The sequence below is a fragment of the Chinchilla lanigera genome, unplaced genomic scaffold, assembly GCF_000276665.1.
Source record: "Chinchilla lanigera isolate Chin_1 unplaced genomic scaffold, ChiLan1.0 scaffold00014, whole genome shotgun sequence".
NCBI classification, from domain to species: Eukaryota; Metazoa; Chordata; class Mammalia; order Rodentia; family Chinchillidae; genus Chinchilla; species Chinchilla lanigera.
The window spans coordinates 27,808,973-27,836,937 of NW_004955415.1; the positions used below are offsets into that span (position 1 = coordinate 27,808,973).

Consider the following 27,965-nt stretch of genomic DNA (forward strand, 5'->3'; position numbering starts at 1 on the left):
ACAAGTTGGAAACGACCCCATGGGGAGGGACAGCTGTGTCCTTGACAGGGCCTGGAGAGTCGTGAGGTCTAATACAAGCCCCAGTCTCAGCCAGCCACATGTCCTTGGGCAACTTGTACCATGCTCTGGGTCCACTGAGAGATGAGACCCATAGGAGTTGGAAGAATTAAGCAACAGAGTTGTAAAGTATCCAGAGCGAGCCTGGAACTTCTGACTCCACCAAGAGTGGCTGGTAATATGATTGTGATTATCATTAGTGATATTACCATACCCTCTAGAAACAAGGAATGATGGAATAAGTGCAAAAGTGCCTGACTCTTCAGAATGTCTGTACCAGTTGCACGGATATTATCATCACTAACACACTTCCTGTGGGCATCTTAAATTTGGACTTTGTACCTGGTTTTGTTCCTTTATTCTGTTTGTTTGTACAATTTGTTTATTGGCTTTTCCAGTGGGAATCTGTTTTCTAGTAACTGGAAAGAGATTTATAGGGCGGTGTTTTATAACCACTATGGCAGCCTGGCCTCCCATGCCAAGTGGGGCGCTGAAGCTGGCAAGGAGCCACTGTGCCCGGCAGGCCTCCCAGAGTCTGCAGAGGTGCCTTGTCAGTGGGTATCTGATCGACAGTGAGCATTCCCCCTGCTCATGGCCTTGGGCCGGGTGATCAGCATGGTTTTCCCCAGCTGTTACTCCATCATGGTAGATCCATCCATTTCTCATCCCGACCTGCACAGTGACATTGGAGTGTGCTCCATGGAGATCCTTGCCCTGGAACAAGATCAATACTTAACATGGGAGCTCATGCTTGGTGAGATGGTTCATGAACTCCTGCATGGCGCTGGCTGTTTCAGTGAGTTGACTGTGTCAGTGACAGACAGTTTATTTAGGTCTTGGTTAATCCACAGATGTGCAGTTCTGTGTTCCAATTACTGAATTTGGATGTCCTTTCAAGGGTAATGCTATAACCTGTATATTTCTGGATCAGCCAACCCATATGGTGAAAGAGGGCTTGAGTCCATTATAATTTGGAAATGTATTTTCTGGCTTATCCACAAGGGTACAAATCACAGCATTAATTATTTTTAAACTGACATCTTCAAAAACAACTCCAGGCAAATGATTTTGTACAGATTATGAATGTATCAATCAATAAAAGTTATATTTAAGATTGCTCTGCATGCCAAGTCTCCCGGCTCCTGAGAGATAAGCAAGGTATCAAACAGAGCCTTTACCTCTAAGATCTCCCTTCATCTACAAAAATTATATAAGAATACAAATTCAGGGTGGAAAAATTAGAAAATATGGATAATGATTACAAAATACAGGTAGATTTATCACAAGGAGAAATGTGGCTATTATTTTGATAGATGACCTTAAAAACTCTTATATGCAAATATACTTATGTAAGTGTGTGTATGCATATATAAACCTAGACGATTTAACAAAAAAGAGAAAGCCCATATGCTTTTGTAACACTTTTCATCTGGCTACGTATTGAGAATGGTTCTTCATCACTAAATGTGGATTTATATAATCCCGTTTAACAGCATTTCACTGGGTAATGGATCATAGTTTATGTAACCATCCCCTGTGGTATCATTGGCGAGGTTTTGATCATTTATTATAGTCAGCAGTTTGGGAACAAATATACCTTTGTGCAAATTTGTCTGATGTTTCCACAGAGTCAGGTGTTAAAGCATATACTTTGGAATCTTGCAGACTAGTGGAAGAGACAAAACACATACTCATAAAAAGAAAACAAGTTCAGACTGAGGGAGCTGGGGACCAAATTAATGCCACAGCCAAGAGTAGAAGGCTTCAAATCATTTCATGCTTGGGTCGTGACAGGCTTTGTGAAGGACAGCTGTGAGTGACAGAAGCTCAACTCAAAACAGCCTAAGTGCCAAAGGCACGTTACTGGTCATGAGATTAGAAAGTCAGTTTGGTTTCAGACTGAGCCAGGCCCAGGGTTCATACACATTTCCTTGGACATGTCAGTGTGTGTGTGCTAGCAGGCACGTGTGCCAGCTCCATCTCCTGGCTGGGTTTGTGGCTGTCTGGGCAACATTCTCAGGTCAGCTTTCTCTCTTGCATAAAGAGAGAGGCCCTGTCCCTAGCTTCTCAACTGACCCCTACAGGGCTCCATAGGTCATCTGCACGGGTTGCTTGCCTATGCCTTGGGGTGAGGATAAAGGCCCCATGCTGGAGAGCACATCGCATTTGGGACATGTGTGGGAGGTCAGTAAGGGACATCACTAGCAAGGGTGGTGGAAAGAAATCAACCCCTGTAGATGCTTTGGGCTACTGGGCAAAGCCAACTCCCAGTGAAACTGGCCTCAACAATTCTATGGTAAGGTAGAAGTCCAGAGGCAGAGTGGACTCTAGCACCATAAGCTCAGTGATGTGATTAAGGGCTCAGGTGCTTTCCAACTCAGTGTCAACTTCATCCCAAGTCAGATCTCCTTCACTATGATTGTCAGGGGCAATTAGGAGTCACAGCCTCCTGTCCATAGCTAGCAACCTAGGGTAAGAAATGCTTCCCTTTGGCAAGATTGGTAGAACCTTCCCTGATATCTGAACTTCTAGCAGGGGAGATTAGCAACAGACAGATCGATTGAACATACACCAAAAATAGGAGGGAAAAAAAAAAAACAAGATAAAGGTGGTAGAGAGAAATAGCTGGAGGGAAGTTATGTTGGCACTGGACCAGGGACCTCAGGGTATGAGGGAGTGGGCAGCAGGGTATCAGGAACAGTGTTCTGGACAGAGGGAACAGCAAGTATACAAGCCTGAGGCAGTGTCCGTAGCACACTTGGGAGTGAGTAGGTGACGGGAGTAGTAGGCACTGAGGAAAGCTGGACTGGGTCACATGGCCTCTAGCAGACTTTTCAGAGGCACTGTACTTACTCTGCATCAGAGGCTAGGTTCCTGACTACAGAAGATATCATTAAAGCACAAGGTGGCAAGACCCTCGCCTCTGGCTCTGCCTGAATCTAACTAACTCTTTCCTCCTGTCTTCCAGGCCATGTATATGTTCTACGCCCTGGCCATTGTGTGTGATGACTTCTTTGTCCCCTCCTTGGAAAAGATCTGTGAGGTAAGCGCCTCAAATTCTATGCTCTTGGTGGTTGCAGCTGCTTCCACGAAGTCCTGGGCAGTCTTGGCCAGCAGGCACCTGCACACTGAGAGAGAAGGCTGACATCTGCTCAGAACTGCCTCCATCCACTGAGAGTTTCAGGATGCCAGTGGATGGCTGGACTTAGACCCAAATCTGGCCATCACTGATGCTGCCCTCTCCCTTCGTGTCCACAGGCACTTGGTTCCCCGACACTTAAGGTGACCATAATCCATCAGTGTCCAAGTCCCATGTATAAAATTGTGTAGTATCTACAAAAACCTACGCATGTCCTCCAGTACACTTTAAATCACCAGTACAGTAGAAATACTACGTAGATGCTGCTTCTGTTTTTCTTTTGTGGTGCTGGGGATTAGAACCCAGGGCCTCACACCTGCCAATTGAAACACTCTACCACTGAGCTACATCCCCAGCCCTGTACTGTGCTGTTGAAGGAGTAATGACAAGATAAGAATCTGTACATACTCAGTACATGTGCAATTATTTTTCAAATGTGTTCCATTCACCTTTGGTCGAATGTGCAGGGTCAAAACCCTTGGAGATGGAGGCCCCACTGTACCAGTGTTGTGCTTCCCTGCTTTATTTTCCTCCTTGTCCGGCCCTTCTTTTCTCCAGTCTTCTACTTTCTTCTGGTTTCCTTCTGCTCCCACAGCCCTCCTCAGGTGCCCCTTGGGGTCCTAGGGTGAGACTCCCATTTACCCACATCTCCCAGCCATCGTCCTCTCTCTGCATCACAGAAATGTCCTGTGTGAAGGCCTAGGAGGCACTGATATGAGGAATTCAGGCACAGAAGTGAGGACAGTGGGTGCTGCCCTGTGCCGTATCATCACAGCGAGCGCCAGGCTGAACTGCACTTCCGCCCCTTTCATCAAAAAATACTCATCCTATACAGAGCTCTCTCGTTCTCCTGCCCCCTTTCATCTCTTTGTCGGTTCTGAAATATACTTTCTTTTAGCTATAAGCTCTGCATTTGATTTAGGGTATTTATAATTCAGAATCTCGGTTTTCAGAAGCGAGTTGTCCCAGACATACCTCCCACCTGAACCCCAGAGTCTTACACCAGGGGTCTCTAAATCCTTGAGGCCTTCCCCACTCCCCACCCGAACCTGTGGGTCTGGTGTGACCCCAGGGAAGGGCCAGGGTTTGTTTCCACTAAGTCCCTAGGTGAGGCTGAGGCTGCTGTCTGGAAGCCACACTTGGAGAAACGCTAACTTACCCAGCCCCTCCTGCACCCTGGAAGCTGTTGCTTTTCTGTGCAGATAGATAATCATTGCATGATAACCTTAGAGAGGTCATGGGAGTGGGACCTCTACGTGGTGACAGTGGAATAAGGAACGTGAGGTGGTGTCCGAGACGCCTGTGCACAGGCATGGACGCCCCTGTCACAGCAGTTCAGCCTAGGTGCGGGATCATTGTGTGTCACAGGGGAGGAAGTGTTCAGCACCTGTAACTGAGGTCCGTTGTGACCTCTGAAATACAGAGGTGTCCATGAAGGGATAGTTCCAGGACCATGTCAATGCCAAAACCCACACCTACTCAACTCCCTTATATAAAATGACCATGGTGATTGCTTGAGACCAATTGTGGACAATGCAGATTCCTTTCCCAAATAATCTTTGACTGCTGCAGGTACAGCTGCTTTGGTCTCAAGCAGGTACATGGACATGACACAGCCTCCTGTGCACACTGAATCTCTCTCAATGACCTACAATGCCGAATACAGAGCAAATGCTAAGTAAACTATATTTAAACTGTATAAACTATATATAACACCAAATACAGTGAAGATGCTATGTCCTGCTATATGGTTATTGTTCAAAATAACCAGAAAGAATCTGGACATATTCAGTGTAGACTCAGTTTTTTTCTGAATATTTTCCATCTGAAGTTGGTTGAATCCATGGAGGTGAAACCCAGGTTGCAGAGGGCCAACTGTACCACCATCTGATGGGGCATTCGTCTTACAAGGCACAGTGACTCTGTCCCTTTCCCATGCCGCATCTTCACTGTTAAGAGCAATATATTATAGTCTAGAAATATAAATTCAGCTGTCAGCCTGTGCCATATTTAATTGGGGAGACACCCAGAACTGGTAAGAGGTCTTGTAGGGAAATGCTTGGTTGCTATAGTGGCAAAAAGAGAAGGCAGGAGTGAATGTTTTTAACAAAAATGTTAAGAGGGGGAAAAAAGAAAATAAAATGCTTAGTGGAAGGGAAATATGATTTTTTTGTTGTTGTTGTTTTTTTCTCCGGTACTGGGAACTGAACTCACGACCTTGCGCTTGCCAGGCAGGCGCTTTGCCGCTGAGCTAAATCCCCAGCCCCTGGAAATGTGATTTTTATTGGGCCTCTGACATACCAGAAACTGGCTCAGCTACTAAAGGAGTGTGGCTTGGATGGGCTCATTTCTCTTTATCCCTAAAACTCTACCAGGTGACTACAGTTATCCCCTCTTTAGCAAAAAAGAGGCCAGACTCCAAGAACTGAGCATCTTGCCCAGCTCACGAATCTGCTTGGGGCTGGAGACATGCTCTGAATCCAAGGCAGGTCCCATAGGCTTCGTGATAGTGGTCCCTCCACTCCACAGGGTGAGCTCATACCAGCCATCAGGGCTGGTGGACACTGAAGAGGGACCCCTTTCCTCAGCTTCCTGTTCCCACCCCAGGGCTGATGTTAGGAGCAATGTCAGTGTAATAAGAGCAGAATGGCTGTCTGCACAGATGCAGTCAGCCCTGGTCATCTAGCAGGCATCCACCTACGTGCGAACCATGGGTGAGCTAAGGACAGAGCTGTCTGTTCAGAGATCCCAGATGTTCATAGCTCCAAGGCCTGTGACCACCTCTCCCTGGGGTTATGGCTTCTCACAAGATGAGGGGACCATGGCACTTTTCACCCACCCACGGTGGCAGGGGCTTTCTTGGCACACCTTCGCCATCCCAATCTCCTGGTGACTTGAGAGCTTGTACCCAGACGTTGCACCTAGACCAAAGTTCAGGTGGGGCAGAGAAATCAAAAGGATGTTTCAGCTTTTGTGAAAGGTGATTTGGGAAAAGAATCTGTATGGCTCAACAAAATCATAGCTAGGGGTAGATTCTCATTGGTCTGACATACTTTGAAAGCAGTTCAATCAGTTGAAATAAAAAAAGAAAAAATACAGGGCTGTGGAGAGGCAAGAGAGAGGAAGTGGGAGGACGAAAGAGGATGAACAGGAGAGTAGAGCTTTGATGAGAGGGCCAGACCCTGGTGTTTGCAAAGTTCCTGCTCTTTCTCAACCCTGTCTGCCTGAGCCATAGTTTCCCTTTTCCCTTTGTGTGAAATAGCAGTCCTCAGCCAGGTTGCATCTCAGGACATGTGAAGGTGTCTGCAGCAATCCTGTGAGATGGACAGATGGACTCAGCTGCCCTGACGTGAAGGAGGGAAGGACCATTTGGGGGATAGCAGCATGAGCACCAATCAGGGAAGAGAAGGGCTTGTCGCTCTTGAGGATGGGAGGTGGCATCTTTGGGTTGGGCAGAGGCTGATGGAGGAAAGATGATGTTGGACAGAAAGGGAGGGAAGCTTCAGGGAGATTTCTAGGGCAACAGTGGGACGTTCTGAGCCATGAGAGATGACAATGGACACAGGACATGGTCCATCCCATTTATAAAAAGCTCTGAGCTGCGCTCTGCCAGGGTCATGCACTGCGCAGGGCTGGGGGGGAAGCAAGACAGAACACAGCATGGTCCTCGGCCCCTAACGCACCAAGGTCACAGCCTGCAGAGCAGCTGGAGAAGGCTGAGGCCCGCATAGCCACATGCTCTGCACCCACGCCTGCAGTCATAGATGGAAAATGTTCTTTAAAAAGTACACTGTACTGAGTATGTGTGGACTTTGTCTGGTCACAATTCCCTAAACACTACAGGAATAGTTATTCACATAGCATTTACATGGGGTTAGGAACTGTAGGAAATCTAGAGGTGATGTACGGTACACAAGGGGATGTGTGTAGGTTACATGCAGATACCACACCATGTTATTGAAGTAATTTGAGCACCTTCGGATTAGGGCATCCACAGGGGTTCCTGGAACCAGACCCCTCCATATCGAAGGCTGACTGCACATGGTGAGAGAAACTGGAAAGTGCAGAGAGACGGAGTTTGCCTAGTGGGGACCCAGGGTGAGCTGGAGGATCGGTGCTTCGAGGGAAGGTCGCACTGGCAGAGCATTTCAAGAAAGGGTATTTGGGCAGAGGGCAGAGGCAAGAATCCCCCTTGGGGAGCCTTAGAGGTCAGGCAGGGGCATCAGAAACTATGCCCTGCTCGGGAGAGAGCTTCGAAGACTTTCTCTGACTGTGTCATGGTGGTTAGAAGTCCCAAGATGTGAAGACCCCTCCCCGGTGATTCTGAAGCTGTTGCCGGAGCTGAGTAGATTAGAGATGAGAGAGAGGGATGGAAGGAGATATGGAGGAAGAAGAAGCCAGCTGGATGGAGAGACAGGGGAACAGGGCCCTCCTCCTGGTCCCCAGTCCCAGTGAGACTGGGTGTCCATCTTCCCTTACAGTCACACCTTTAAGAGTTGAGCCCATCTGGGGTCTCCTGAGCACCTCACCAGAAAGTTAGCTGTCCAGGCCACAGCTAAGGGACCCAGGATGCCATATCAAGTGGGTCCACTGGGCTCCTGCCACCACCTGTCAGCAGAGCCCACTGTCCCCACCGTGGCTGAGCCCTGACTGTGAGCCCCTAAGCAGCCAAGAAGAGGGACCATGGCCCCCAGACCGGCAGTGTCTTCTCCAGGCCTTCAGAAGGAATTGGCTACTTCCCAGCTTGTGGTGGAGGGCAGAGAAGCTGCCCAGCCCCTAATGTGTATCTGCCTTGTCTTCTTGCAAATCCCCTATTGATGTAATAAGCAGAGTGACCTGGAGGTCCCCTGTGTGGCCTGTCTCACCTTTTCCTACTCCATCCCAGGTCCCCAGGACAGGACAGGGCTGGGGGTTCAGAAGTGTGGCTCTGGAGATACCCCAAGGCCTGCACTCTCACCGTGAGCCTCACTCAGCCCAGGATCATTGAGTTAATGTAAAATTCGGGACATTTTGCATACAGATCTGGATTGTTGGCACCTCCTTTGAAATCAGGGTACAGCCAGCCAGAAGGCAGGAAGGAGTCGGAGCCACAGGGGCCTTGAGCCACTGTCTACAGGCCCTCACATCACAGCTGCACTCCTCCCTGTCACCCAGTGTTCCTGGGGCCATTAGAGTCGGGGACCTCTGATTTGTGAGGACTTAACTTTCCTCAGGAGAAGCCCTGAGCTCTGCAGGTTTGGAGCCCAGCCCCAGGTCTCACGGGAGCCCCCAACTCCTGTTCTCAGGGGGCAGTCACCCTCAGCTCTGTCTTCAGGTGAATCCTCCTCACCTGTGTCTGTCTTTGCTTTTCTGCAGCGCCTGAACCTCAGTGAAGATGTGGCAGGGGCCACGTTCATGGCAGCAGGCAGTTCGGCGCCAGAACTGTTCACGTCAGTCATAGGTAGGTGACAAGGTGGGGACCACTCAACCTCTCCATATCTGAGAAAGAAAGGGCTCTGGGGACAGATTGTCCCTGGCTAGGACTGTCTGCTGCAATAGCAACTGAGAGTCCAGGGTCCCTGCAGGACATCAGCCTCTCCCAGGCCACTGTTTTATTGAAGGGATGGTTTAACCATGTAGGACCTGGGAACCATAGTACACAGGAAGGGTCCCCTGGTCCCCCGGGGGATGCAGCAGCTACCACAGCAGGCTGATGTTGGGTCTGTGTTCCAGGCGTGTTCATCACCAAGGGCGATGTTGGCGTGGGCACCATCGTGGGCTCAGCTGTGTTCAATATCCTGTGCATCATTGGTGTCTGCGGGCTCTTTGCAGGGCAGGTAAGACCATCAGCTCCTCCCCGTCTGAGGCAGGGGGTCATCCTGCTGGAACATGACCCCCATGGGAGCCCAGCAGTTGGGATCTCACCAGCTGGAACTAGAAACTGTATGCCACCCCATTTGTTCTCCAGGTTGATGGAATGGAGAATTTCCAGGTCCACATAAATAATTAACCAACCTGAAAGTTGTGGGTTACAAATTTAAAGGTGTCAGGCTCACTCCGTGTGTTACTGATCTGCACTAGAATGACCTGAAACAGTTTTAGTAGGGTCTTACCACAGAGGAAATAAAATAAATGAGAGAGAAATACAGAAGAAGAAACGGACTTTTTTCTGCTAAAAACCACTTGGAGCCATCAGTTTAGGATGCAAACTTTCTTTACACAGAGATGGAGGGTTTGAGGTCCATGTTTGCTTTAGCAGCTGGAAGGGGGTGCTTTTCAGGCCTGCCGTTTTCCTGGAGACTGTTCCTCTGCTGGGGGGTTCTGGGTCTAGGCCCTTGAAGATTGTGGGCATCTGTTTCGGAGAGTTGGGGGGTTTCCCCGAAGTCATCAAGATGTGAGGCTGAGCCAGGAGCACAGGTTGTTGCAGCAGCTGTGAGCAGGGTGCAGGCTTGCAGCTTGCAGGCAGCTCTGGGATGCTAGTTTCTTCAGAGGGATTTACTCAGAACAGTGCAGTCCTGAGTCCTCACCCAAACACCTAAGACTCTCTGCCCTCTAGAACAGGTAATTTCTAGAAGTTAGCAGAGGCAACTCCACCTGTGATAGTGAGGAGCCTGGTGAACCTAATACCTGGTCAGCGGCCTCCGTGTAGTGGGCGTGGTGTCCTGCCAGCCATGGCTGGTCAGGGCAAAGGACTACACATGCTCCCTGAAGCCTTGCTAACACCCCATCTCTCCAAGGTGGGCTCCAGCATCTACACACTGAGTTTTCTCTGCTTTGACCCATGGCCGCCAGCTCCGTGCCCACTGGTTGGTCTGGGTTGCCTGGTGTGTGAGATGCTTCCAGGCAACAGGCAGAGGGATGCCTTGATCTTGTCAGGAATCCGCTCTGGATCCCCAAGTAGAGCTTCTGGTGAGAAGCTCCTGGACAGACCTTTCTGTTCATGATGATCCAGCTCTGCCCGACTCTCTAGGCTGAACATTTGCTGTTTTCTAATCCTTTTTGTTTAGTGATCTGTTCTCTAGATTTTATGGACCCACATTCAGATGCTTTTTAATTTTCCTGTACATCAGGAGAATTTAATTAAATTTTAAGATTTATTATAGGAAAAGGCACGTGGCCATTAACCTCCACCCCCTACCCTTCACCATGCACACATTCATCCCATCATGCTGGACACTTTCTGCAACAGTTCTGGAGTCTTCTTTCCTTCCTTTTTTTTTTTTTGTTTTTGTTTTTGTTTTTGTTTTTGTTTTTCTTCCAATACCAGGAATTGAACTCACGACCTTGCACTTGTCAGGCAGGTGCTTTGCCGCTGAGCTAAATCCCCAGCCCCCCTCTTTCCTGAATGCCATTATGAGGTGTGATGAGAACTACAGTGAGTGCTGCTGCTGAGTACCATCCAGTGGAAAGGCAGGCTCATAAAAACATGACTCTGTCTTCACCCACCTAAGTCACAGGATCTGTGTGATTTCTGGCTCCTCTCCAAAGCAAAAATAATCATGAAAGGGAAGCATTTTGAATGGATTCAGGATATAGAAAACTATGACAGCATAACTAAAGATACTCACAAAAGAGTATCCAGAACTACTACAGAAAGTGACAAGAACCATGGGATAAGTACATTTGTGGTGTGGGGAAGGGTTTTGAGGGGGACTCATAGCAATGTGTCTGTTACTGTGATTGTGTGTGTGTGTGTGTGTGTGTGTGTGTGTGTATGTGTGTGTTATTAGGGATTGAACTCAGAGCCTTGTGCATGCTAAGCAAGCACTCTACCACTTAGCTACATCCCCATCCCCAACGTGATTTCTTTTTAATGTGAGCATGCACCATGTTTTTCAATGACACCTCGTATGTGGTTAGCACTGAAAACCTGACTATGCCATTGCATTCAGCGCTGGTTGCAAGCCCCTGGCTACCCCCCATCCTGCCCCTCCTCCTCATCATCACTTTCCTGAGATGGATGTCACCACACCTTAAGATGTTGCTCTTAGCACTCTCTTAATTAGCATTGTCACCATTAGTATGATTATTACGCCTGCTCATTAGTCATTTGTACCTGAAGCTTGATTTAAAAGCAAGCCCAAAGCAGGTGAGATAATACAAAGAAATGAAACCAATGGCTGGGCGGTGTGTAGTCAGCATTACTGAGGAGCTCCTGAGGAAGCAGCTTGAGGGAGCATTGGTGTGGAATTAGCAGCAGTGCAGTCGGCGCTGCCGGGTCAGACACCTGCATCACAGCCTGCAGCTGCGGGACTTGAACTTCAGCAAAGGCAGCTGTCTGTCACGTGTCCCCTCCACAAGGGTTCTGCTGCCTTATCTCAAGACCCGCAGGACTACAGAAAGAAATGGCTTCAACAATGCTGTGAGAAGCAGCTTCAGGATCCTTGCTCCTGGCCTTTCTTCTGACTTTCCTTATCCTGTGCCTGCTTGGAAATTTCTTGGCCTTCTGGCTCTACTTCAGGATTTTGTAGAATCCCTAAGGTCTTTGCAGGGGAAGCAAAATGATGCACTGGAAGGAACATGGGCTGGGGAATCAGAGTGGCTTGGGGTTGAATCTGCCTTTGCCCTTTGCCGGCTGAGGGATTGGAGAAGCTGCTTCAGTTCTCATCCTGGCTTTCTCCTTTGCAGGTTCAGGTGGGTGTCAGTGCCCCAACTCCCTGGCACTGCCATAGATCTATGGTGCTGGGGGCAACAGCTGCACATGGCCTATGACGGGTCAGTACAAATCAGACCTGTCTTCAACTCTCAGGACACCAGCCCCGGGGTCCTTGCCACCAAATTCCATCCTGGCACCCTGTGATACACTGACCACCATCTCTGACATTCCCATAGGAGGCAGGATGGGACAGACAGGGGAGGTGAGAGAAAAGCCCTTCTAAACAGAAAACAAAACAAGGTGTTTAGAGGACAACTCCCATGGACTGGTCCCCACTTCTGTGCTGTCTGATCAGTGCGTAGAAAAGGAAACTCACAATAAATAAAAGCTACTGGCCTTGTACGTTGAAAAGCCCTCCTCGATGGGACTGGGGCTGTGGAATGTTATGGTGAGGGATAGAGATTGGGAATTGAAGTGATTAATAAATCCATCATGGATCTCACTTAGCATTATTATTTATGTTGATCTGCACTTTCATTTGGCTGGGAGAATTATGGGTGAGCACCCGTGGGCCTCTCTCTCCTGCATTTTGACATAAAGGGCAGTACAGGACAGTCTGTTGCCCATCTGAAATTAAAGTAATTAAGCTGTAAGGTTTGAGCTCCTGTCTCAATTAGGGTTTTGACGAATTCAGTGTAATTAAATGTCTGCTGTATTTGCAGTTTGCAAACATGCCCACTACCTGTGTTCGCCTAGGGTGCTTTGGGGAGTTTTATGGGACAGGGAGGAAATTGCTTCTTAGAAGGTGGCTCAGAGAGTGGTTCTTGGCAACCCCGCAAGACATTTACAAGGCTGTGGTCCTACGAGTTTTCTTTATTTAAGAACAAAGAATAAAAGCAACAGAGAGAAAAACGCCAAGCTCTCCATGAAACTTACTCATGCACTTTGCATATTGCATTGAAAGGACTTCATGCCAATTTCTTAAAACAATGTGCTTATAAATTTAAATCCACCATTCTGAGCATGCTAAGCTTTAAATACATAACCACAAACAGAGAGTAAACAGTTTAACTGCATCCCAGATTAGGACTTTCCTATTCCGGTTATTACAGCCCGGCAGATGGCTCCAGTTTATAATCGAGCGTCCGTGCAACAGCCCGGGCTGCCTCCTAATGTGCCTGACGTTCTCTGGCAGGGCCAGCTCCTCTCCACTGACTTTGCCAATAGCACTCTGTCTGTGCTGCAGCAGCACCCAGAGGTTGCACCTCTGAGCTGGCACTTGCCACAAGGAGACTCAGCAAGCGTTCAGTCACAAGTTTTTAACTGAAAGGAAGTCCCAGAAAAGCGCACTGAAGACATTGAGGAAGTGAAGTAGGGAAGAGAAGGCAGCCAAGACAAGTGCGTTAACAGGCAAGGTATTGCAGCTGGACTCAATTCCGTGGTACCTGGGCAACAGTGTGGCACACGGGTGTGTATGCGATTTCACATATGAGCTGGGGAGCCAGGGTATTTATCCACTTACTTCCGTCACCCACTGATTAAGGACTTCTCCAAAAAATGTGATTTCTGCAGCATTCCAGCTTGCTAGGCTCAAGCTAGGTGGATTTTGGGGCCCCGAGAAGACCTCTGGCAGAGTGATAGAGGGACAGGCCATTGAAAAGCCCTAAAATGGTAAAAGTGGAGAGTTAGGAATGAACCCATAAAGTATTCACTACAAACTCAAGAGCAGGGCTTTAGAATTAGCCATCTGTTGGGTCTCATCTTTATCCGCAGTGGAGGATTGCTTAACCACAAGCATCAATATCAGGCAGACAATTAAGAGTCCAGGGCCAGAACATCTTGGATTTAGAGAATTTCCTCTGTTATTAAAAAGAACAGCTACCAGCTGGGCATGGTGGCTTACACGTATACTCCCAGCACCCAGGAGGCTGAGGTAGGAGGATCACCATGCATTCAAGGCCAACCTGGGCTACATAGTGAGTTCAAGGCCAGCCTGAACTACATTGCAAGACCCTGTCTCAAAACAAACAAAAATAACCAGCTACTGTTTATTAAGCTTTCCCCCTGTGCAGATACCACAGTTGATACTCTATAAATACTTGTAGAAATACACCTGTTGAGTTTTAAGGTAGTATTACCCTAACTGACAGGCAAGGAGATGGATTCTGGGGGCCAAAGGTGGATGGAGGTCTACGGAGATGGAAGTCTAGAGTTGATATGAATGCTGACCAGGAAATCCAATCTCTTTCCAAGTGGAGCACCTATGATTTAACAAGTCTCCAGATATTAATTATTGCAGTCTTATGATTAGCCTGAGATTTGGTTGTTCTTTAGAAGCTTGTACTGTAGGATCTGGGGACAGTGTGAAGAATAGACATGTCAGCAGGATAGTAGTGACCCAAGAGCCATGATACAAATACTCAGCCTGACCATGTGCATCTGAGACCTTTACTTGTCAGCAGATGGCACCTCCCACAGTGGTCTTTGGATGCCACCAAACAGATAGAAGAGTTGAGCACAGCAGGGACCCTCAGACCACCCAAAGTTGCCTGAATACCTGGACTCCCAGGCTGCTGCTCCCCAAAGCAAGCCCATCACACTGCCTATGATGTCCCAGTCCTGGGAGTCACTGGGAGGCTGGAGACTGAGGAAGGCAAGGCTGAAAAACACACTACACTAGCAGCCATGCATAAAAGTCTGCATTGTAGCCCGCCCTCCTCTGTGCAGGGAAGGTGGGTGTGCAGGAGGTGAGTGCCCAGCAAGACACTTATGCCCAGGTACCAAACTGCCTCCTCCAGGCTGCTCTAACCCATGGCCCGGAGTGCAGGAAAGTGGGTGTGTGGCACAGGGTCAGTGCTGTACCGTGAAGGGTCAGTGCTGTTCCCTCGATGGCCAACCCTCCAGCTAGCTGTCGAAGCAATCTCCTTGCTGTCCTTGGTGGTTTTTTTTTTCCTTTTACTCTTCCCGCCCTCTCTGCCAAGGCCAGGCCCAGCAGGGCCCCAAACCTGATCTTCCCCATCTACACTGCTCTGTCCAGGCCTGGAGTTCCATTGAGGTCACCACCCAGCTCTGTCCTGCTCCATTTAGATTGCTTCTGCTTCTTCATCCAAGATCTCTGGTAGCTTTGACGTCGGCTCCCCAGACTGGTTCCTGGCCTGTTCTACCTTTCTGAACTATCTCCTGAAATTAGATCCAATCTCAGATGCACATCTAGATTAGTGCAGTTTCAGGTAACAAAATACTCCCCCCCCCCCCCGCGACTGGCTTCTCATAGATAGTGAAGTTACTGATGTCATTGAAAAGTACAGAGGAAAGTGGATGTCAGCTCTGGTTTGATCAGGGCTTCAGCCTCTTTGTTACTGTCTCATCTCTCATCTCCTCTGAGCTCCTCCTCACAATAGTTTTCCTTTGCAGCAGAACATACCTGTGGCCATTTTAGGCTGCATGAACGCATACCGCACTGGCCAGCAAAGAGGACGAGAACATCTCCTTGCCCGCACCTCTTGCCAATTTCAACTTAGCATCAGCAAATAAAAATAAGCTTGAGTCAAGTGAGGCCATCTGATCAAGGCTTCTGGTGAGGAACTAGTCACCCAAGTGCTTAGGTTAATTGAGAGCAACCCATCCATGTTTTTCTTCTCCCAGAAATAAGACTGTGATCAGTTCCACCCTGAATGAAACAGGTCTGCAACAGGTCTTTGTGTGAACATAAGCTCCTTTCTCTTTTTCTTCATTTCCTTTTCTTCTTCCAGCCCCGAAGCCTCCTCCTCCTTTTATTCAGAAATAAACTGGAATGAAATTACTGGGTTGTGTGGTAGGCATGTTCAGAAGAACTGACAAGCTTCTTTTCAAAGTGGCTGGCCCCTTTTCTGCCCCACCACAGCCTGTGAGGTTCCAGTTGTAGAGACCCTCGCCAGTGCTTGGTGTGGTCAGTTTTACTCTGTTTTGTTTCACTTTAGTTTCAGCCATCATAGCGTGTAGGAGCCACACCTCGCACTTCACCGTGCTTTTACTTTGTGTTTCCTTGACACTCCATGATGACGCATGTCCTTTTACCTGCCAACTTGTTGAATAGAAAGCCTGTCCCTGTCTTTGCCTGTGTGTTAACAGGGCTTCTGTCTTCTCCTCCGTTGTCCAGTCTTTAAATCATCACACTCAAATACTCCTTTGAGTCCTTCTGTCCAATTTGTTTTTATTTCCAAATCAATAGAGAGAAGGGTTATTAGAAATGATGGAGAGTGGCCGCAGCCAGTGTTTTATTAGTGCTGTTGCTTACATTTGGGTTTGGAGGGAGAGCTGAGCCACAGCGGTCTTCATTTGTGTGGAAGAAAATGAAGAGATCACTGGCTTTGTATCCAGCAAACTCGAGACCCGAGATGCATCTTGCTAGAAACAGGATGGGCATCCATTGCTTCTATCAAGCCTCATGTTGCTCTTAAAAAATGAGCTTCAGGTCACTGCCTACGTCATTGGCACCGACTGTCAAAGCACAGTGACTCCACCCCCACAACCACTGCAGCTGAGGTCCCACAGAGGAGAGAGCCAGTATTTTGGGCACAATGTCTTTTCCCTCCAGAAGACAATGCTCCCCACCCTATTTTCCCTCACAGACAAGCAGGGCTCTTATGGGAAACCGCCATATTCCTCCAAACACAGTAAGCCCAAGCCAGGCCAGCCCTGGGTGACACACAGGAAGTGGCCCAGCCTGGGTAGACCCAGGCCCCTCGCCCCACACGAGGAGCTGAGTCTGGAGCTGAGTCTGGAGTTGAGGGAGGAACGGAGTGAGGACAAAAACCAGATGGCTGACAGATGCCGGGTTATTTATGTTTCTCCTCCAGCACATCTGTGGTGCTCACCTTGTGCCCAGCGCCGTGCTCACCGCTTTATGCACGCTACTCAGTCTTGAGCCTCAGGTAGGGAGGACAGTGTGCGAAAGAGGAAACTGAGGCTCGTGGTGACTCAGTGATATGTAAGTCACAGATGTGGTGAGGAACGATGCAGCACAGACCTGTGAGTTCTGCCTCAAGCCTGGCTCCAGGAGTGGCCTAGGTCACAGGTCTTATTCACCAAGCCACGGTTGTCCCCACCATCCCTTCACTGCTGGGTCCTCCTCCCCACCACAAAGCTGGGGCTTGGGATGTCCCTGCTAAGCTCTGTGGAAGCCTCGAGGTAGATGTAAGCACCCCCGCACTGGGCACAAAGACTCTGACTTTCAGGCCCAAGTAGAACCTATGTGCCAACAAGAGGAGGTAAGGATTTTCAGCCATGGCCTTATAACACCTTCGCGGGGTGCAGAATCAGTGGAAAGGTCCCCGTGATGAAAGGAATGGAAAGATGAGCTGATCATAAATGTGTGTGCAGTGGGAGAGAACATTTTCTGGTCTTGCCTCCTGCCTACCCACCGTGTTGCCATCTATGCAGGGCACTCCATGAGCTCCTCTCTTGGACCCACCCTATGGGTCCAAGCAGCTGCAGTCCAGGTGTCCACAGCACAACCTGGAGCCAGCATCTGAGCCTGAAACCCCCAGACTCTCTTTGCACAATGTCAGAGAAAAGTGGTTTCTCTCTTTGTCAGCTGTGAATGTAAAGCCAGGGTAATACTCCATTCATGTGTCCCTGGGGGAAATGTTCCTTCTTTGAGCAGCAAGTTCAGTCCCTAATTAAGCATATGTTTACTGAGTGTCTACTATGCACCAAGCACTGCTCTAGGCACTAGCAGGACCCCAGTGAAAAAATTGCATTCCAGAATTTAGATCCAGGCTGTTAAATGTCCAACAAGGATTGATTGTTATGTACGCAGGTGGGTAGGTAGAAGAATGAATGGATGGGTACTGAGATAACCACATGGAGGTGTAGTGAGATAAGGAGAAGGTGTATTGTATCAGTTGGACATGAATGCTGTGGAAAAATTTTAAAAGCATGTTGAGAATGACAGAGAGGGCACCTTAATATGAGTGAGAAGGTACTAAGAGTAGTGTTGGTCATTGCTGTTCAGTTGACCTGTGATGAGAAACTGACAAACTGATACGCTGCCCTTGGCACAGGGCAGGGGAGAATGGATATCCACTTAGAGAGAGTTCACAGTGCCTGACTCCTGGCACACACATGCTCAGGAGCTGTTAGTTGGTGCCTGGGTGGTCAGATGGGTGCAAGGAGGAATGTCACAACCTGCCACCAGCTACACTGAAAAAGTCCTCGAAGGAGATGGCTTGGGCAGTGGGATGGGACTGGCTGGTGGGGAAGGTGAAGGAGAGGATTTAGCAAGGTGGTCAGGGGAAGGGCCCCAGAGGAACCCCACAACTTGAAAACATTGGGGAGAAGACAGTTCCTGGGGAAAGAGGAGTAGGTGTGCAGACAGGATCGAGCTTGGCGTGTGTCAGCGTCAGACGTAAAGCAGGGGCAGCATGGTTGAGAGAGAGTTCAGAGCGGGCAGCAGGAGCTGATCATGTCTTCCTGGGGGTCACGGTGAGGACTAGGGGCCATGGGAACCCATGGCAAGTTTAACCCAGGAGTAATATTATCTTGTTTCACTTCGGGGAAATCACTCTAGCACCTTGGTGGGCAGTGGACACCTGTGAGGACAAGATGGTGGCAGGGAGACCAAATAGGTCTGGTGAGCCTTGTGGCAGTTTTCAGCAGCATGGCAGGAAGTAGCTGCTGGGTTTAGAATATTTTTTGGAGGTGACACCAAGTAGCTTTGCTGATGAGTCAGAAATCATTAAATCAATGAAAACCATGAGGACCCTTGTGAGCATTGTGAGTACATCATGAAGTATTTGTTGATTCTACTGATGACTGCAGCTTGGCCAGGAGCAATTGGGAGAGTTTGTTCCCAGAGAGTGGGCAGCCTGTCATTCAACAGATTCTGAAGTCTTGTGTAGATCGAGGAACTTCAGAGGGTCACTGAAATAAATAAGGAGGTTGTTTATCAGTCGGTTGGTCAGTTGCTTGAGTTTTTGGATGGGATCTCACCATGTAGCCCAGACTAACCTCAAATCATTATCTTACTCTCTCAGCCAACCAACCACTGGGATTACAGGCACATACTGCCATGCCTGGCTGAGGTTTTATTTTTAATTAAAAAGTTAACTTTTCATTTTAATTATGAAAATGAAACTTTTAAATAAAAACTTGAGAAGCTGCTGTGTACTGTGTGGCAGCTCTGCCCTGCCTCCCCAAGCTGCCCAATGCTCCAGAGCCATGCCTCTTTTCGGTGGCACTTGTGGGCAAAGCTCTGGCTGGCTGCTTCCAGAACCTTACAGACAGAGGCCTGTGCCCCAGATGACACCACCCATCACAAGGTCAGCGTGTCTTTGTGAATTTCAATTTAGCAAAGTTTCATAGACCTCTGGTGGTCACTATTTTTGGTAAGATGCAAAATGAGCAGGTGCTGTCCTCAGTATTTATTGCATGTGGTAGGACCCCTTATCTCCTCTGTCTTTTCCTCTTGTGCCTCCTTTTCCTTTCCCAGGTGCAGCCAGAGCCTGGATATTTTGTCAGTGTGTGCTAGGCTGTGAGACCACCTCCTGGTGTCCATTCTAGGTTCCCGTGATCCTGCTGGACCATGTCTCTCCTTGCTAAGCCATTGTGCAATAAGGACTCTGTTTACAATTTTAAAATGGAAAGCAGAAGAGGCAACCAAGGGAAAGTTTGTGGAGGATTTGTTTTTGTTGTTTTAATATGATAAAGCACTTTTCTATCCCAATCCTCGTTCCAGATCAGTGGCCTCTGACATTTATGAAATGAGACCCATATACCCTCCCGCTAGTACTGCTCTTTCCTGCAGAATTTCAACCATGCATTTCAGTGGGCTGGGCCTGAGCCTGCAATATCTTTGACCAATAGCTGACCTTCACTGGCACAGGAGGATGGGCCCAACCACCCAACCAAGAGGCCACAGTACGCAGCAGGGAGAGCACATTTCTTCTCTGTCCTGCTTTTGGGATGAGGAAGACTACCAGGGAGCTCAAGCAGAAAAGTGCCTGTTCCTCTTCCTTGTGAGCCAGCTACAGTGCATGACTCCACTCCCAATGAAATAAGGGAAAATTGGTATTTTTTTCTTTCTTCCCCTTTTCCTTTTTCTTTTCTCCTCCTCTCTTCTCTTCTTCCTTTCTCCTCCTCTTTCTTCTTCCCATTTTGCTCTTCTCCTCTTCTTCTGAGGCATTGGACACAGGCTGTGAGGCCCTCTGGGGCCTTGCTATGAAAGGGAGAACCCCAAGAAAGGGGTTTACCCAAGTCTGGGGGGGGGGGCAGAGGGCTCGTCTAGGCCCTGGTTAGGTGACCTGTCAGTCAAGGCTCAGGGCACTTCTGGGGGAAAGTTTGGCTTCCATCTTGGAGGTACATGTATGGCTTGGCTCGTGCTGCCTGGAAGCGGGAACAGGGGCTGCCCCAATGGGTTAGCTCGGCCTCAGTGCAGTGGGAAAAGTCATAAACTGTGTGAGCATAGGAGATACATGACATGCATGCCAGCCTGGTCCAGTTTCCTGGTCTCCTCAGCCTCAAGCTGCCCTGGACTCTGGCTTCAGCTCATCCTAGATGAGCCCTGCTGCACCCCCAGACTTGGGTAAACCCCTTTCTTGGGGTTCTCACTTTCATAGCAAGGCTCCAGAGGGCCTCACAGCCTGTGTCCAATGCCACAGAGGAAGAGTCAGTTCTACAATGGCATGTACCAAAGACAAGTGAAAATACAGGTTCTTAACTGCTATGACAATAAGATAAAAGAATCTTGCGCATCTGTCATCTCCCATAAATACAAATGGATTTTAATGAAATGTGACTCTACAAGTCTTAATGGAAGCAAATTTTTAAGATGTACGGCTCCAATTCTAGCCTTAGGCAGAGTGATTATAAATATTAATCGTCTCGTATTAAAATGTCAAGTTCTGGGCCGCATCTGCTACATAGCTCTTAAGTTGCTTGCCCACATTCATATCCTGACCTCCTCACACCTTGACCATATGAACTGTGGAAGTCCCTTAATCTCACTGAGCCTCAGTTTCCTCATCCGTTAAGAGCAATAGTACTTTCTAGCTCATAGGGTTATCCTGGTGCTCAGAGATGTCAAAATCCACAAAACACTAAGCAGATTGTCACCGCAAGTGAAATGTCTGTAACTCTAGCTAAGTGGCATTTCATCTTCTCAGCTCAAAGACAGGGGTGCTGTTCTTGTCCCAGCCTGAAGCCTGAGAAAGTGAAGTTTCAAACGGAAAGGGCACAGTGGCGCACATCTGGAATTCCAGCACTGTAGGAGACTGTGTGTCTTGGTTACTTTTTTCTCGCTGCTGGGACAAAATACCTGACACCCAAAATTAAGGAAGGAAAGATTTATTTCACTTACAGTTCGTGGAAGTTTCAGTCCATATTTGGCAGATTATAAGGCAAAGTGGCATGTGGAGGAGAGCTACAGCTCATGTCCGCAGAACACAGCTAAGCCGCAAGCACACACCAGGGCAGAATGGGGGAGGAATGGCCCAAGCAGCTCCTTCCTCTCCCTTACATATGCAAACTATCCACTCCCGGGCGGGTACAGCTCTCACACCCATATTCAAACTCTAATAGCCTGCCCCATGCCCGCATGAGGCTTTGCGGGGACACACAGACATAAACCATAACACTGTGGGGGGCTGAGGGAGGCTGAGGCAAGAGGACCGCGGGTTGGAGTTCAGCCTGGACAACATAGGCACTTAGAGAGATCCTGTCTTAAAATAAAAAGTCCAAAAGGGCTGAGGATGGGGCTCAGTGCAAAGGCCCTGGATTTCATCCTCTGAACTGGAGGTGTCAGTATATTCAGGGCCCCAAAGTGGCTAATAGCGGGGTTAAGCCCTGCACCGCCACCCTAACCCTGCCCAGAGGACATTTGGTGCTAACAGCTCACCCTCCTTAAGCATGGTGCCCATCCTCCCTGAGGCTCCTGGGCTTCTGGAGATGGACCAGCCTGGCCCTCTCTGGTTCCCGCTTTCCTCTCACCCCACCACCTAGCTCACCAGGATGCTGCCTTCTGCTACGCAGCTCCTGCCCTCAACCTGCAGCCCCCACCCAGACCTGGTTTGGCCTCTGATTATGACAGTACACCTGGAGGATGCAGACCCTCTGTCCCCAGCCCTTACCTTGAGGCCCAGGCCCATGGTTCACAGTCTTTGCGGCTTCCCTCCCAGACATCCTCATACCTTTGCTCCCTGAGTCTACCCTGTCCTGAGTAGACGTAAGCTTGGCTGCCAAGAGGCTAGGGGCCCTGTAGGGCGGGTTGCAGACAATACTGCAGTCTTCCAGGTTTGGTGCCAGTTAACACCGTGGGTAGCACAAGGTGGTCAGGGTCCCAAGTGTAGAGTTCCAGTGCTACATGGCTGTATAAATCTAGGTTTTAGTTTAAATAGGGCTATCAGAAAGTAGAGGTTAGAATCATTTTCCCGTAGGATAAAAACTGGATAGTGATGAGTAGTAGCATCTTAGAAATTATTTCTGTCATGTATGGAGGGCTCCGGGCATGGCTTGCTGTGTTGTTTGCATACACTCTTGTATGTGATCCTCTCTAGAAACCCTTGCAGAAAGTACTGTCCCTACCCCCACTTTACAGACAGGAGAACGAAGAGAGGTAGCCCTAGCAGTGCCAGTGCCACAGTTGGCTTGGGGGTATTTTCACCCACCCAAGCTCTGTGATGACTTTGCAGGACAGTGTGACTTCAAAAAACCCCTCTTTCTTCCGATGCACACTTTAAACCAAGTCTGACCAGCTCCGGAATCCAAGCCATGCCCCTGACCTCTGTTTACCCCTGTTTTCAGCATGGCTTGTCTTGAACATTTCCTCCTCATAAGCAGCAACCTGGGAAGGGTTCTGTCTCTCCCCCACCCACCCACAAACTCCCTGTCCCTTGCTCTGGGACACAGAGGCATGCTCCGTGCAGACAGAGCAGGGCACCATGGGTCCCAACTCCCTCTGAGTAGCAACTGATCAGCAAACAGTGGCTGGTAAGCATGCTGAAAGCCTCCTCCATGCGCTCCCAGAAGTCCCTTCTCTGCTCCCCTGGGGGCATCCACCAGCCGAGGTAGGTCTGTGAATGCCCACAGCACACTTCACTCCAGTCACATTTATCAGGAGAAGCATGGCACGTCTATACTGCTGGGTCCCAGTGAGGAAGTCAGGACCTCTATAGCTGGAAATGCCACTCTCTTCCAAGCCCCCAAATGGCACAGATGGCACCAGCCGAGGAATCATCCTTCATCCAGCACAACCTCAAGTGGGATTCAGAAGAAAAGGATCCTTCTGCATAAAGTCTCAGGCCTGATTTGGCCAATCAGGCCTAACTCACCAAGTCCTTCCTCCCAGGCTTAAATTCGGAGGGGTTTTGGTCTGATACCTCCTGGCCACCCCCACAACATCTGCCCACTGGTCAGATGAACTCAGCGTGGCAGGGTGTACCCAGTCTCTGAAAGGCATAGGAAATCTCTTCAAATGGAGAGATTTCCAGCCGTGATGGTAAACATTGAATCTTCGCATTTCCAACCTGGTATACCCTAATCTGCCACCTTCTCCGAAGAAAAGAAGTCATGTGGAATGGGGGTGGGGGTGGCTATTTCAGGAGTTGTTTGCCTGCTTTGTTGCTCTCCTACCTGCGGACCCATCGCACATCAATGGGCTTGAGAAATGCTCCAGAGTGACTGTATCCTTCTGACGGAAGCCTCCATGAACCCTGACACCCATTCACCCAGCGGGCTGGCTGTCGACAAACGATGCTGCTGTTGTTTGAAAGCAGGAAGTCTTTTCTCCATCAGAAGAACGAAGAGGTTCCCTGTAGCTTTCAGAGTTTGGGTACATGTTTTCCCTTCAATCCTTTTTCTTTTTAATTTCTTACGTTCTCTGTGCACTTTGAAACTAAGTGTGCTGTGATCCGCTATGAAGGCAGGTGACCGTGTAATCCACAAGAAGCCTGTGGCTTCCGATGGCCCTTGTCCCTATGTGCCAGTTCACCCCACGCCCGGTGTCCATGAGAACAGCTAAGCTGCCGTCTCTGCCACTTCTGGGCTCCACGCAACCCACAGCTCTTGGCTCAGTGCCTCAATTTCCCAGCAAAGCTGAGTCTCCAGGGCCTGTGTGTCCTGGAGGATGGCAGAGGGTTTTTGTCTTTCAATTTTTATTCTTATTAGTCCATGCTTGCAGTACATAATGATCACATTCTTCATTGGGAGGGATTGGCACTTAACACATCTTAATTCTTTTTATATTCTCCCCCTCCATGTCTTGCTTCCCTTCCCACTTACAAAAGAGTCATCTCCCTGTTTATTATCACCTACTTTATTTTGCTCTTTATCTCTAGTTTGGTTTTCTCATATAAGAGAAGCCATGTGATATTTAAGCTGTGTGTCTGGATTATTTCACTTAGCATTATGGCCTCAGGATGCATCTGTTTTCCCACAAATGACCCTTCTTTGTGGATATATGCCACATTTCCATTGTTCGTTCATCTGCTGAAGACAGGCCTCTGTTTTCAAGGGGTTTACATGCTGGAAGAGGGAAGATGGGTGGCCAACAAGTGGCCAATAAAGCAAGAAGGTAATTTCAGGTGGAAGTGGCCCAAAGATAGGAAAACATTATATTGAAGCCTACGGGGGAAGCAGCATGGGGCTACCACAGTGCAGAGACCTGTTTGAGGAGGGAACCTTGGGGCTGAACCTAACAAAAGCAAAGGAGGGGCCAGGTGAAGACCTCAGTGCCCCAGATGTGGGAACTGCTATGCAAAGTCCCTGAGGCAGGAACCAGAGATTTGGTTGGGGAGCTGAAAGACAGCCAGGGCTGCTGAAATGCAGAGCCCAGGAGACAGCCGGGGCCAGGCAGAGACGGTGTGGGCCCCAAGCCCCCTGTGAGGGCTTTGCCTGAGAGTAGGACAGTGTTCTCACCACTTTTAGGACACAAGGGCACTATCTCTCATGAGAAGTCACAGAGTAGGATGGAGTCAGAAATCCAAATCTTAACCTAGATCTCTCAACATGTTGGATGGTTCCAGTCCAGATCTAAGCCCCATGGCAAACATCCCCCACACCCCCAAGTGTGAGGCTCCACCGTCCCAGAGCCAGGGGTGTTGGTTCCAGACCCCCTCTGCAGGCCCCAAGGAGTCCCCGCAGCTGCCTGCTGCCTCTCTGGCCTCTCACTGCCTCTCATCCTCACTGCAGAGCACTCTCCTTCCCCAACCTCTGTCTCAGTCCTGAAAGTCTGTGCAGTCTGCTGCTGTAACCACCCTCTCTTCCCTTCTAAAGTCCACGTCTCATCCCTTCTCCTTAAGTTCCCAGCAACCCCTCTCCTGTTGCCCATTTTAACTCACTAGTTGTGAGTGCGAGTATTTGCCAGCACTAGTGTGGCCCCATCTCCCTCCCTCCCACTCTCACAGGCAACACGGTCTGACCACAGTTATGCTGTCTCTGAACGCAACAGCTAAACTGGAGAGTCATGTTTGGGTGTAACACTGGAATCGGATCGAACTCTCTGGTGGTTTATCATGAACACAGGTTGGAATATTTGAAATCAGGGCTGTCCAGAGAATGACCACTTTGTTCTGCCTCCAACAATTAAACCAACATCTCAACAGGTGCTTTTTGGGAGCTGTAATTTGTCAGCTTTCTGTTAAGAGTAAGAGCCCCTCTCTTCCCTGCTACTGGCCACGGTGCCAATGCAGAGTGGATCCACAGGTTTGTAGCTTGGTCCAATCTGGAGATGACCTCAGTCCCAATGCAAGGGGCAGACTTTCTGAAGGGGAGGTGCTACACGGGAAGCACTGTGCGCATCTCCTTGCTCATCCCTTATATTCACATTGCAATTTGGAAAGCAACATCAAGGCAAGGTAGTAGCTGCTCTCCAAGATGGCGCCCCACAAACTCCAGCTTCCAGGTACTCGAGCTTTTTATTCCAATCCCACATTAGGCAAGGCTGACCCATCTGTCTTCTTCTCTTTGTTGGGTCACTTGCTCTGAGGGAAGTAGTAGCCACAACATGAGGACAGCCAAGTAGCTTTGTATAGACCTACAAGAGGAGAAATGGAGGCTTCTTGCCCACCACACAGACTTCTAGCTTGAGTGACCCAAAAGAGAACCAGATCTTCTAGCTCCTCTAAGTCATCTTAACTGTGGCCCTAACCAAGACCTTTATTGCAGCTAAGTGAGAATATTGACCCAGAATGATCCAATCAAGTCACTTCCAAATTCCCAATCCTCATTTGCAAGATAGCAAATGTTTATTGCTTGAATTTGCTAAGTTTGGGGATAAATTTGTTACACAGCAGTAGATAACTAATACAGTAAAAGTTTTCCCCATTTGACAAATGAGAGAGAAGACTCCAAGATGCAGAGATTTGCTAGTACATGGAAGAGGAGGGAATGAGACACACATCTGTCTCCTGCAAAGGTCTGTGCTCTTACCTTCCTGCATTGCTACCTGCAGCATCAACTTGTAACAAGCAAATAATCTCAGGGAAAAGTAACAGTCCACACTGACTTCACCTTAATCATTGACTGGTCTGGATGCTAGACATTCACTAAGTGGGCTGGAATGATCAAAGATCAAGTGGAGATGTGATTGGCACCATTTGTGTAAAACATTTGATTGATCAGATTTAATTATAGTTCTGTACTCACCTATAGCAGTCTGAAGTTTAAAGATTTTTTTGGCATTGTGTTTATTTTCTTTTTTGTGCCTTAAAAATTTTTTAAAACTCACTTAAATCCACTGCCTAAATATTCCATTTCCATTTAGGACTTCTATGAATATTTCTCCACAAAAGAGGTTTTTCTTTTCTTATTTTAAATACAGTGTAGTCTTGGTGCAGAATTCAGCACCAACATATGAGTTCCCAAAGCTGATGTAAACTGATTCTTAGAGTTCTTAGTGATTCATATGCACAGCCATAAGCAGTGCCACCCAACCTGCCCCACAGACCATCCAGAGCCATAGCACATGCTGCCCTCCTTCAAAAAATATTCTGTACATTAGGCTTTGTGCCTTCTACTTTGGCGTCCCTGCTCAGTAACCTGAGCACCTTCCACCATGTCACAGCCACTGAATTTTTAAGCTTGAGTTTTTCCCACCAATGAATCCATTGAACTCATCAAACAAAAAAATATCCAGTAAAATTTAATATTTTTAGAAAGAAAAACCATGATACCTACCAGATTGCTTTTCTGCCCGGCACAGTATGGTGGCAGGAAGCAGAGGCAGGAGGTCAGGAGGGACTTGATGGCCACAGTCTGCACCCCACCTGCCCTCCCTGCTCTAAAGAGTGGGTCTACCTCCTGGAGCCAGCCCTGATGCTCAGCCCTGACTTGCTGGCCTGGGAACTGTCATTGTAAAAGCTGGGGAATGTTCCCCAGCTTAGGTTTCCTGGAGTCTCCCTGTCCCAGCTGGACTTGCTATTTGTCATGTTAAGCAAGGACCAAGCAAAAGAAAGTTGGCCTGACCAGCCTGCCTCACCCTTCCCTCCTGGGGATGGAGCAGCTTGTGGCGGCATGACTATCCTCCGTGCACAGAGGAAACCCAGAGGCCCCTGGGGTGCAGGTGAAGTGTGCCTGCTTGTATGGGCTGCACGCAAACGCGACCTTGCTGGAGTGCATGGACTTGTCCTCTTCTAGTTGCTGCTTGCTGCGTGCCCAGAGCCTTCCAAATGGGTGGCAGTGACGCACATCCTTTAAGCAAGCATCTCCTGCGGGGATGATTCTGGTTGGCATTGGCTCAGGCCATGCCCATAGAGGCAGCAGCAGTTGGGATTGATTTTGTTCTTTATTCCATAGCTTGGGGTGTTTCAAAATATGTTGAGGTTGAAATGTGCAAACCCAAATTTATTGTTGGCGATTTCAAGCTCCAATAAAGCTCTAAGACCTCTCTCTGAATCTGAATCTGTTTCACAGATGGGATTTATCTGACAGTTTTGATGAGTGAGTTGTTAGAGCCCCATAAAGTACTCACTTCTCTGTCCACAAATATAATTAGAAGGTATTTGTGTGTGCTTCATGGGTAGGAGGGCGGTCAGAGAGGCACAGAGACACATGGAGTGGAGGAGGTAGAGGAACAAAAGCCAAGGAAGCTCAGGAACCATAAAGAGTGGCTGCAGCCCAAAAGGATGTTAAAATCCACATGATCCAGTCCCTCCTTTTACTGATGAATGAACTGAGGCTCAAAAACTGGAGTGGTCTTTCCAAGCCAGAGCCCTAGCTCTG

At 48.6% G+C, this 27,965-nt stretch overlaps 1 protein-coding gene across 1 annotated transcript in view; it reads left to right on the plus strand.

Annotated features, from left to right (window-relative positions):
• The window catches only part of Slc24a3 (solute carrier family 24 (sodium/potassium/calcium exchanger), member 3), a gene marked incomplete at its 5' end in the record, with an annotated part of 452,308 nt that overhangs the window by 331,172 nt on the left and 93,171 nt on the right, over positions 1-27,965 (plus strand). The window contains 3 exon segments of the mRNA XM_005380939.2: positions 3,026-3,100; positions 8,552-8,636; positions 8,909-9,012. Of these exon segments, the coding sequence (XP_005380996.1) occupies positions 3,026-3,100; positions 8,552-8,636; positions 8,909-9,012 (264 nt within the window).